Source organism: Pleurodeles waltl, chromosome 4_2 (genome assembly GCF_031143425.1).
Source record: "Pleurodeles waltl isolate 20211129_DDA chromosome 4_2, aPleWal1.hap1.20221129, whole genome shotgun sequence".
Classification (NCBI taxonomy): domain Eukaryota; kingdom Metazoa; phylum Chordata; class Amphibia; order Caudata; family Salamandridae; genus Pleurodeles; species Pleurodeles waltl.
This window is the reverse complement of record NC_090443.1, coordinates 823335727-823348392: the sequence shown is the minus strand read 5'-3', so window position 1 is coordinate 823348392 and position 12666 is coordinate 823335727. Positions and strand designations below refer to the sequence as shown.

The window sequence follows — 12666 nt, the reverse complement described above, 5'->3', positions numbered from 1 at the left end:
CTTTCGTAGGGTCACTCTGAAGTCTCTTATAATTATCTTTATTTTCTAATTGTCTTTTGGCTTCAGCAGCATATTTATTTCTGCTAAGCATCTCAATATTCCCATCTTTGTCTGATAGTTTAATAATGATAGTATTATCAGATTCATGATCCTGTAATGCACCCTCAGTCTTTTTCTGTCATATTTCCCTTCTTTTGTGTGTATTTCTTATTTTGTTCGCCTATCATCCTATGGAGCTTCTCAATCATCATCTCTTGAAAAATATCTATTTTATTTCCAGCTGGTAATTGTGGGCAACATTTTGATTTCAACGTACATCTACTTTCCCCAGCTTTATCTGTCTCTATTCCTGCCAGATCATATAATTCAAGTTCAGACATCTGATCCAAAGTTGGTGTTGCCATGTTTCCTTCTATTTCCAACTCCAATTACATCAATGTTTTTAAATTAAGAAGATCATTTGTTGTTAGGGAAGAAGTCGCCTGTCCCTCAATCCGGGATTGTTTCTTTCTTTGTTTATTCTGTGCAAAATATTTTTTAAACTTTAACTTCCTTGAAAATGTATACAAATCAATTCTTCTATTTGCCAAATTCATGTTGACAGAAGGACAGTCCCTTATTTAGGAGTTGAACTTGATCATCAGTTTGTTCCTTTTCAGAAATATTTATTTCAAGATCTTTGCCAGTATTTCTCCCTTAAATAGTGCTAAATTATTTTGTCTTCCTTTTCCTCTTCGCCTTCTGCTTGGACCCTTTCGCCCTTCTCATCCTTGGGATTGAGCAAGGTTATAATTCCCTCTTGGCACCCCCCCTGCTTCTTGTTTCCATTTGGGCTAGCATCACCACTCCAGGAAAGTACAGCTTGACACCCAAAGGGGGCACTCTATCGTCCCCCGAACCTACAACTGAGCTGTCAATACTTAGGGGGGCGGATGCACCACCAGTCATTTTATTCTCCATCACATGCCTATTATATAGATGGTCAAACTTCCTTGCAAAGGTGTATATTCTTCCTGTTGCATAATCAATCTTATCACAATTGGACTTCCTGGCTTTCTTTGTTTCAATTTTCACCTCATGTCAAGGGTGTGGAATTTATTAAAATATCTACTTGTCCATGGGGCAGGTTACTTCTTAAATCTACTTGTCCTGTAAAAAAAAATCTACTTGTCCCTTTGGTGCCATGTAGTGCAGCGACAAATTATGGCAGCAATCTCATTATGTAAGAGCTCTGATAATAGCCTCTCTGATTATGTCAGGGTTACTACCATAGAAGGGTTTGAATACTTGCAATTTCAATCCCTACTATAGCAATTTCCATATTTTGCCACCTTCCCGCAGAGCTACATATTGGGGCTGGAGGAAGCAGTAAGCAATAGTTTCAGGGCTGAAATGCCTTTGAGTCTGCAAACCTACTAACTTGCATGTTTAAGGATTGTCACCAGGTCTTCTCTAATCTTTTCCCATAATGAGAAAGGTTGGGAATTTACTCCTAGCAAGGGTAGAAGTAGAAGTTCTTCCGGGTTTGGAGGAAAAAAAAAGAGGTTGGAGGGAAAGTGAACATGTAAACGCTCAATAGATTTTCACATGAACAAATCTACACATGCATATTTGCTTGTGCTAAAATACAGTTCACAAATATTTTCTAGGAGTACGATTTCCTGGTCTACCTCTGTAAGTTCTTGTGAATTCATGAAAGCCACTAATTCAAAGACATAGACCATGGGTGTACTTTAGTGACATTCTTTAAGAATTGGGTCCCTGATTAGGTCTGGCGTTAACAAAGACATTTTGTCCCAGATTCAAGAAAAGTGGTGCTTCACATCGTAAAGCACCACTTTTCTTGTGCCCCCCCTTTTGCTACTATTTAAGATACGGCGCACTATGGCGGAATTAGGTACAATAGTGTCAAACTTTTTATGCTATTGTGGCGCTTTGCTCCACTAGTGTCAAAACTTCTGACGCTAGTGGAGGAAATTGCAAGGAGGCCTATTGAATCCAAACGGTGCATCCTTTTAACGCCTGCTTTGAGTAAAAATGACACCAACAATGGCACAATTAAATCTTGTAGACTTCATTGCGCAGTTTTTGTGGGCCTCCTTGTGCCAGAACAACCCTTTGCATACATTATGCATGGCGCATGCATAATGTGGCACAAATTGTCACAAAGTGGCGCAGTGCATGCCTTGTGCCACTTTGTAGATATGGTGCAGCGTTTTTGGCAAACTAATGCACATTTACGTCAGAAAAATTACGCTAATGTGGCGTTAGATGGCTCAAGTCCATCCTTAAATTTGGGGCTTTGTTTTTAATAAACATCTATTTCTCTATCTGTTGGCTGGCTTTACTGTGAGTGAGTGCATTTTGCTGTTCCGCAAGGAGCATATTGGCACACAAAGTAGTTTTGTGCAGTGCCAGGAACCACTGTGGCAATCAGTGTCGTAATGAAACTGGAGGGGGCCCCCCCCTGCAAAGAATATGGAGGGCCCAGCCTCCAGTCAAACTCAGGGCAGGTGCTGAGCTGAGGGGGCCCCCTGGAAGGGGGCTGCGGGCCTTTGTTACGCCACTACTGGCAATGTGTGCTTTTTAAGACCAAAACGTTTTTTTCTCTTTTTTCTAGTGTTTGTTATTATTTTATGGGCCTGGCAGCTCCCACAAAAATAAAGTATTACAAAAGCCATGTCAAAACAAGACACTCACTGACAAAACCACAAAACCAAAAGACACACACAGAAAATGCCAGATTGGTTGGCTTTGCCAGTGCTTGTTTACTTTTATACTTCTTATAATCTTGTTCAAAATGGTTACAGTGACTTTCCATTAGGAATATTTTTCTGGAAATACTAGCATGCATCAACACATTTTACTACATGACGCTTCAAAGAAATAGCATCTTTCATAGAAGCGAAACATTTTTTTCCTGCTTGCTTTTTTTCCAGAACATTGAATTTTGAAAGCAAAAAATCACTCTTGCTTACAAGCTGCTGCAAACATTTGCATCTAATCGGAGAGCATTCTGGTAGTATTATACTTAGTCTAATACTGTTAAACTTTTCAAACAAGTGTGTACACGTTTTTTTTTTTTTTTTTACTGTAGCCACTGCCAGTAGTGCATTGTAACCTTAAAACGTTTATTCACAGTGCTCACCCTAATAATGAAGGCTTTTAGTTAATGAACCATAAATACAAGTTTGAACAGCATTAGCTTTTGGACACATATTACCTCAACTGCAGGCAATTCCCTTCTCTGTAAACTGGCAGCCAAAGGGTTTGTGCTGCAGGGGGTTGGGCCTACTTGTCCCAAGTACAAAATAAACATGAAAACTTGTTGCCCTTGACCCAAAACAATATGTCCCGGGCGTCAGGCGATAGGAATTCCACATCCCTGCATGTTTTTTAAGACGCTTTTCCATCACCGTTAGGGAATCCTTGATCCCTTCTGTTTCTACTATTGGGTCAATTAGTTTCTCCAACTCTTTGATCATTTCCATGGCTTTTACTAATTTGCATTCCGCATCAGTGATCAGCATGTTCATTAACTTCATGGAACATTCAGTTGTACTTGTTTGCCATTGTTTCAGGAGGACCTGGTCTAAATCATTCAGGGTGGACAACACCAAAATCCGTAAGCCCAGTGGGATTTGCCCACACTCAATATAATTTTTCAGAGTTGTCATTTCCCACCATACATATATATGGAAACCTGTTTAAAAATTGTTTCAGATTCTGTGCACTTGCATAAAGTCAGGGCATCCTTACAGTGTCTTACACTATGAGCAGTAAAAAGCGGACAGAGGTGGTCTCTTCCAGCCTTTAATGAAAAGGAGTAGAACATCATAAAGTGCATTCTAGATTCTATCTCCTCAAACTAGCATCCACAGATGGATGAACTACTTCCTCTTCTTTTACAACTAGCAGTGTACAATTTCACCAGCAAGGTGTCTAATCTAAATCTGATATATAAAGATCTTATAAGAGCTGGATAATGCATATCCAGGTATGGTTCAAAAGTAGGAATGGGTTTAACTATCTAGAGATGGGCTATCTTTTTCCCTTTCAGGTTTTGAGTATATGAAGGCATCTGGCCTCTTTGCATGTTCATCCCTTCTGGTTTGAACCAGCATTTGGCGCAACCTATGGCTATCATAGTTTTCACATGATTGTGCCCGAGTAGTTTTACTAGCTTCGCTTGTGACCAGATTTCCTGCATAGTAACCAAGTAAATCCTTAACTCCGGTTTAGTTCATATTATTACCCAGTATTAGAGGGGCATAGTGCTGCAAGCTGGTCAGTAGACTAAAGGCCCAGCTCGTGCCTCAAAGCATCCATTGGGTAACCTGGGCCAAGGAGGAGTAGTTGATGTAAAATCCGATTCTCTGCCCTTGCCAATCCCTTAGCCTTTTTATAGCCCACAGCTGGGCTCCATAGAGCCCCGCCTCAAGGGCTTTCCCTTCATATGTCTCAGTGGCAGGGCCAATCAATCTGCGGCCCTGGCTGTTGATAAAGCTGAAGGCTCCACCAGCGATTTGACTCAGCATGGCTCACTTTTTAAGTGTACTGACCAAGTCACCTTTGAGTCAAACCTCACTCCAAGGTAGTCATAGTGTTCCACGCAATCTACAGGAATTCCATAGATTTTAAAGTACCTCCACAGAGTAGTACTGCTCTTTAAGATCATATATTTTGTAACTTCTGTATATTGCAATAGCATTCAAATGCCTTCAGCAGTTTATGCACGGCCAATTCAGTGTGTGATAGGAGCACGTCCTCATTTGGCAAAAAGCAAAATGGCCATTTTTGGGCCCACACAGGACTTGCACATCAAGGTTCAGGGCCTTCCGGTAACTGTCATAATGGTTGATAAAAGTAGTAAATAAAGATGGGTGCAGAAAACAACTCTACCTGACCCCGACATTGATATCAAAGCGGTCAATTACTTCTTCTATTGAGCCATATCTGATGGTATTATTATTGTATAGGACTTTATTGCCGATACCAGTTTTTCTGGGCAACTCAGGGATAAAAATGTCCGCCAGAGCAACTCAACAGTTTACCGTGTCGAAAGCCATTTTCAGATCGATGAACGTTGAATGCAATTTAGATTTTTTTCTAATACAAGTATATTTCAGGCCAGTGTTAAATAATGCATTGATTCGTCAATTGTTCCTTGACTTCTTCTAGAACCTGCCTGTGAAACATTGATGATCCCATTATTTCACATCCAATTATCTGGAGACAAGTGTGTAAAAATGTTCATACATTTTCCCTACAGGATCAGCAGAGACATTTGGTTTATAGTAGGCAGGATCATTTTGTGGGCCTTTCTTGTGAAGGGGAACAGTTATGGCAGTTTTCCATGATGTCCGTACATCCCCTGATGTCAGATAGCATTATTGGCAGAAGTTAAAATTGGTACCCAAGTTGTAAAATCAGATCTACATTTTTTGTAAAACAAAAATTAGTCAGGAGCTGACTGATGAACCATCGCCTGGATTTGCATGGAATTAACACTACTGCAAGAAGTCTTGTCAGTAGTGCTTAACGCCACAATATTCTCGATACATGACTGGACTGTAAACCAGTAGAGACACCAGCAAAAGGAGCAACCCGCTATGGGTTGTCTTGGCCAGCATTTGCACACATAGCAAGTTTCTACTCAACATTATCAACATTAATCAGTTCATCATTAAGGGCCCCCACCGCAGATGACAAAAAAGATAATGTGCTGGACTTACCAGAGGTAGATTTAGGCTGGTCCATATATTTCGGTGGCAACTGACCAGGTGGGCCAGCTGCCTTCCATTTTCCCATTAGGCCTGGGAGTGGGGATTACATCCAGTGCAAAAACAACCGATGTCAGAGGGCATACCCGGTCCGGTCTCAGCTGGGCTTGGACGGGCACCGATGGGCCCTCTTTTGGCTGGGTCTGCACCCAAGAGCATCCCGTGCCATGATATTCCCCTGAGAAGATATATGCCTGTTTGGCACAAAAGCAGCAAGCCCTCGCCTCCTGCACGAAAGGTGCTTCTGGGGCTTTGAGTCCTGCCCCGTGCGACACAGAAACACTTATTCTCGCTCCTTCACACACATTCATGTTCACTTACTATTTCTACACATCATAAAAACTGCACACAGGTGTGCATTGTATTGATTGCTTCTGTATGACTCAGCAGCTTCTCAGACATAGTAGATCTGCTTTGTGTTCCTGTGATTTGCCACCTGCTTCAGTAAGAGCGTCTATTCCAATAACGGTTAGGTTTTGAATCAATCCATTCTAAAATGGAGCATAGCTACTTAGTGCCTGAGAAACAAGACTGTTGCCACTTTGGTGTTTCCAAATACGGTCAGAAGACTGTTGAATCAGACCGGCCCCTTTTAACAAGGTAGTAATACAATGGTTTTGATATTTTGTGACTCCCAAAAAGATTAATGAATTTCCTTCCTCCTTGGTTGAGTTTCCTCGCTGACAACTTCCGCTGTCCAAGTTGACTCTTGCAGATCTTAATTGACCACCTCAGGAGTCCACTCTTGGAAGTAGTGTTACTATTCAAAACATTACTCCCTCTTCCCTTGCATCCATGATTTAGGTAAGCCCATCCTGTCTAACATTTGAATTTATGTTTTTTCACTTTTCCATCATAGTCTCTTACCCACTGAGGGCTAGTGAGTAACGTCTAGTAAGTTGGAGTAACCTCGGCTATACAGGGTAGAGAAACATCACATGCTGTGTTCCATACAGCCTATCACAGTGCTTTGCTGACATTGAGCTTTGTTATTCAGCCCTTTCCTCAATTTTTACCAACATTTTGTCTGAGTTAATTGTTAACCAGAAGAGAATTACTCCTGTACTTTCGCCTAATCACTTTTCAGTTAGAGAGAAAGAATGATGGAGAAAGAAAGATTGAGAGATGTTTCCTTGGCTGGAACACCAGGCATGCACTCCATTTCTTTTTGAATTGGTTAAGGTGGGTAAGGAGCGAGTTAGACTTTTGCAACTACAGAGGCCCATTGTCCATAAAGAATGCATCAGAACCATTCATTGTTCCCGGGCTTGTGTTCTTCCATCTGGAATGTTTACAAGCATAAACATAGTTATCTATTCCATATGGGCCAAAAAGAGTGAATGAGTTTCAAGTGCCAAAGATCTTGGATGTTTTAATCAGAGTGGCCACCATGGATTCTCATTTTCAAAGGCTGTTCTGTGGAGGTCATCTCAAGATCAGAGGTCCAGTTTGGTTAGAACTTGCTCAAATTTTTATTCAGGTAGACCACTGGACTCTAATTATGTCAGCTGATTTCCTAAGATTTTAGTCGTTAGGGCTTGGATGAGACGTGTGGCCGGGGAGCCAGGCTGGTGCTATTGAGATTGCAGAGCAGGATGTTTCCTCCATGTAGTTTCAGGAAGACTAAGATTCAGACTTTTTTTCTGAAGTTGTTCAAACAATGTTAATGCAAGGATCAAGAACCTGGTTTAATGTTTTTTTCTCAAGTCCACTGTTTTTTCTCTCAAGTCTGATGCTCTTAATACACGCCACAGACATGTAGGGTTTGCTCATTTTTCTCACAATCCCAAATCTGATTTCCCTGAAGGGTATTCCATTTAAATTGATGAGAAGCTCCCGATTTTTTGGCAGATTTTCACTTTCCAAAATAATCCATTGTGTTGCATTATTTTAAGTGGACGAGAAAAATTGTCTTGCTTTGAGTTTACCTACCGTTGTAAATGAATCTGGTTCAAAATATATTTCAGGATAAGGTAGCCAATATTTGGTGCAGCGTAAGCGTCCTTCTGAAAATCAAGAATGTACTGTCTACTCAAACTCAGCTAAAACTCAGGTGAGAAAGAACACATTTCTTAGACACTTAAGGTCTTGTGCAAGTGATAACTGTGTGCTTAACAAATGTCAATTTAACAATGATAATGAAAAGTCATATCTGTGGCTGTGGGTTAGTGTATGTGAAGTACAAGCTTTAATTACTAATTCCAAAATATGCATTAGATAATGAATACATCAATTTTCATACTGTTTATTTCGCCATGCGGATTAGATACATATTTTAAGCTTACTCTGTTGTCCTTACAGAGGTGACCGACATTGATCCATGGGACCAGGGTTACATTCCTTTTCAGGATATTCCCATAAAGTAGTTATAGTCAACAAATTAAACCCATAATCCTTTACGTAATCAATGGTTATCCTTTTTTCTATGACTGGAACTGTAAAAAGGAGATGGTGCACTGTTGTTAATGTCTCTGAAGGTCTCCGCTCACTTGTTACCATGTTTAAGAAAAATCTAAGAATACCTACACAAGAGAGTGAGAAGAGAAGGCGTACCTACTCTTCTTCCTAAAAATCCAGAACCTAATCAAAAAAAGCAGGTACCCGGTCATTATGCTCAACATCTATTTCTGTGCTCCTAAAAGTATCTTTTTATTCTTATAAAAGACCCCTCACCCTCTGATCTAACTGGTGGTATGCTTCATCATCGGGGTCTTCAGGGCCTATTATACGTTTTACATCTGCTGCACACCTACATCGGTCCCTGTGGCCTCCAGATCCAGAGAACCCAGGGACCAATGTAGGTGTACAGTGGGCGACACCTCTTGAAGGATGTGTGAGTACCGGGCTCACCCCCTGGGGACCCACATGAAATGAGGCAAAAGGAGACACAAGTTCTCAAATGGACCTGAGCTACTATAAAAGGAGAAACCGTAAGTAAATAGGATACGGGATTAACACCAGCCTTAGTGAACTGGTGTAAACGCACAGTAGGCCCTGAAGAAAGCCAAGCCGACTCCCCTTTGGGGCACATAGATGAATGGCTTAAGCAAGTCGACCTTAATCTTATATTAGGTGTGGGAGCACATTATAGCTCCAAGTACCTCACACATACATTTTTAACTTTGTCCGAGAACTCCCTATAATAAAGTGGTACATGATTACAAGGGGGCACTCTAGACAATTTTAACATCACATCTCTTTCAGTTGATACACACTTGACGTTGTAGGTGTGCACACACACACACACACACACACACATCTTTGACCCACTGTACTGTAATCAGGCGTGGAAGCACAGCCTGGAGGCATTAGTCGCCTGGGGTGGGACCCCGATGATGAAACGTGCCACCAGTTAGATCGGTGGGTGAGGGGTCTTTTACAAGAATGAAAAGATTCTTTTAGGAGCACAGAAATAGATGCTGAGCATAATGACCGTGTTCCTGCTTTTGTTAATTAGGTCAAGAAAAATCAAAGCCTAGACTGTCTGATACTGCTTTTCGATGTAAGCATTGTTTTCACTTGGTGCCCAATTACTTTAAATATTCTCTTACGCATGTTACAGAATATGATATATAGTTACAAACTTAATTTCGTATATGTTATTTTAAGAGTATTAAGTAAAACAAGTAAAAAATGTAATCGTTTTGTGCTGACATGATTAATTGAAATGTTTGTGGGAAACATATTAATTTGTTGCATTTTATCTTTAGCATCGCTCTCACGTTTTCTAGTTTGCTCCCGGCTTGTGTAAAACTAACACGTCAGCCCTCTGTAAAAGGCTTCAAATTTGCCCTGGTAAGTTTGCATTGCTATTATCGTGCTTTTCAAGAAATCCCACTTACATTTAAAAAAATCCATTTCTATTTATACCAATGTGAAATGTACTCCTGCAAGTGCCCCCTTACTCTGTTAGACGTGACTACTCCAGGAAGAAATATGCTTGCATTTTGCTTTTATTTAGAAACTCCCTAACATTGCATAGCCTTTCCGCACCTTATAGAACTAATCGAAAATGTACACCAAGAGCTGTAGAAATAAGGTCCTTGCATTAGCTTTTAGAAGGTTGTTGCTGATTTGTCAAGCACTTAAAATCTACATCCGTGCAATATGAGTGTGTCACTAAAATCGTTTGGCTTCGTTTGTCATGTACAGTGTAAAAAGGTCACATTCTCTCTAAGTGATTGCGTATCTTACTTCCTTAGCCAATATACTTTGCCGAACCTCTCATTTGCAAGGAGGTCTGAACATAGGAAATACATATGGCACACGCATTCTGGAAAAGGCCCACACATGGAATGACCTGCCACATAAGTGGACCTGCGGGTTATTCTTGTGTCTTCCTCTTTTGGGTCTGGGTTGTCCACACTCCTGCCTCGGACATGATTAAGCGCTCCTTCCAGGCCCTCTTTAGAACATGAGGTAATGGCGGAGACGTGACTGTGCGCTGCTCGTGACCTCAGACATGCCAGCCAGAAACCCTGTCTCCATAACACCTCCTTTAATTTTACTGTGCTTTGACTTGAAGTGTTACTGTTATTATGTGCCTTATCTAATGATCTTACCTCATACTTTAAACTGTGAATTTGATGGAAAATGCAGGGGTGTTTTATCTAACGATGACAGTATATAAACATCTAAATATTTCTGTTTTCCATTTTTTCAAGGTGAGCTGTGCGTTATCATTCTTTCTGTTCTCCTTTCAAGTACACGAAAAATCCATTCTTCTAGTTTCACTGTGAGTAAATTCTGAGTATGCAATCTGATGTTTAAGACATCACTAGTGGTTTCAAGCGCTATTTCTACATTTTTCGTCCATTACAGTTTCAGTGTCCGTGTTTCAGAAGTTCCACTTATCAGGGCTAAGCAAGATTTCTCTGCCCAGCTCACTAGGCTGCACTGCAGTTGAGCCCCAACCCTTTTCAGTCAGTCTTCAAACTACACCGGTATCTAGGCCATGCGTCCTCACTGCTCCTCCTTGAACTCTCTCTAACTTTTTACGCATTGGGTTCCAGCAGTCTGCTCCTCTGGGTAAGTGGAATGGCAATTCAGTGTTAAAAGTTATTCCTGTGGAACCCTACCCACCAGATAAAACTACAATCGTAGTTCTCAGCGCCTACCAGTGAGCCCTGTGGTGTGTTCTGGGATCAGCATGGTCACCGGTCCTCATGAATGCCCACGTGGCTCCCCTGACGACCATCCTTGACAGCCACAACATCCATTTTCACGCGTAGGCAGATGAACACAGAGTTACTCCCAGCAACTGGGTCTGATTGGATTGAAAATAGACATTATGTTACTACGTACAGAAGGTCACACTGCACCATTAAAATAATCTTAATATCAAACTCTAGACTGAAGCCTTTATGTAATTATATTTGAATTGGACAGATGGTTAGGTGCTGGTCTTTGTGTTGCACCCTCGTGGTATTTATTGTTTAATCAACTATCAGTTATAGATGTCTGGTTGAATGGGCGACTACTGTGGGTGATCTAGATACTTGCTGTATCGTTGGATAGAGCAGATAGACACATTCTGCCTATAGGGTTGTGCAAAGGTGGTAAAGAGAAGGTGATCTATAGTTAAGATATAAAAATCATGTTCCAGTAACTTTTCACTTTTGTACATGGTGAGAGAAATTATTATTAAATATCAGAATATGCTTTCAAAGAAACGTTTCCCTGTCCCTCCGCCTCACTGTGCCTGTGTTTACCAATTGCCTCTAACGATTTTAAACTCCTGCCCCCTAGTCATTAGGTTCGTCTGGCCCCAAGACACCCTGTGATAACTAACAATAGCTTGGTATTTACATGGCACTTTAGTAATTTCTGAGCCCTTTAAATAGCAAGTGTTACTGTCGCACAATTTGATGATTTATTGACCTCGGAAGGATAAGTGGGCTTTGCCAGTATTCAAACAAATGACCTGCAGATTACTACATGGCTCAGCAGCGATCATTTAACTCCCTGAGACATTCTGCTGACTAAGGGCCAGATGTACGAAGCCTTTTGCATGTCGCAAACTGCGAAAAACGCAGTTTGCGGCATGCAAAAGGCCGAACGCGATGCTCATCCCCAAATTGCGAGTCGGTACCGACTCGCAATTTGGGGATGCGACTCGCAAATAGGAAGGGGAGTTCCCTTCCTATTTGCGACCGCATCGCCATTCAGAGTTGCTTTGTGACCGCGAATACGGTCGCAAACCAACTCGCAGTTACCACCAGTATCACACTGGTGGTAACTCATTCGCAAAAGGGAAGGGGTCCCCATGGGACCCCTTCCCCTTTGTGAATTCCGAAAATAATATTTTTTCAGAGCAGGCAGTGGTCCTATGGACCACTGCCTACTCTGAAAAAAACAAAAACAAATGGTTTCGGTTTAGTTTTCATTTTGCAGCTCGTTTTCCTTTAAGGAAAACGGGCTGCAAAATGAAAAAAAAACTGCTTTATTGACCAAGCAGTCACAGACATGGAGGTCTGCTGACTACAGCAGGCCACCATCCCTGTGAGTGCAGGGACTCGCTTTGGGGTCGCAAACTGCGACCCACCTCATGAATATTGATGAGGTGGGTCTTTGCGACCCAATAGCGAGTCGCAGAAGGTGTCTGAGACACCTTTCTGCATCCAGTTTTGCGAGTTGCAAATTGCGAGTCGGTCAGACTCTCAATTTGCAAGTCGCAAAATTGGAGTTTACTACATCTGGCCCCCAGTCCCAAAGTGTCTTGCCCCAGCACTGTGTGCTTCCGTACTCTCTCTTTCTATACCTATGTTCTTGTCTGGTGGGCTCGCCTGATTTATAGGCCTAGCAGTTACCAGTAATCTTAGAGTATCACTTTCCCTTCTTGTCCCAGTTCACTCATGCCAAGAGGTTATCCACCCCTTGTCTC

The 12666-nt window shown here is 41.5% G+C and overlaps 1 protein-coding gene across 2 annotated transcripts in view; it reads left to right on the top strand.

The window, feature by feature from the left end:
• ALG6 (ALG6 alpha-1,3-glucosyltransferase) overlaps positions 1-12666 on the top strand; it is a 184353-nt gene that overhangs the window by 158038 nt on the left and 13649 nt on the right. For both annotated transcript variants that reach the window (XM_069232524.1, XM_069232525.1), the window contains 3 exons: positions 7751-7836; positions 9494-9578; positions 10448-10518. In XM_069232524.1, coding sequence (XP_069088625.1) covers positions 7751-7836; positions 9494-9578; positions 10448-10518 — 242 coding nt within the window. The remainder of the gene's footprint in view (positions 1-7750; positions 7837-9493; positions 9579-10447; positions 10519-12666) is intronic.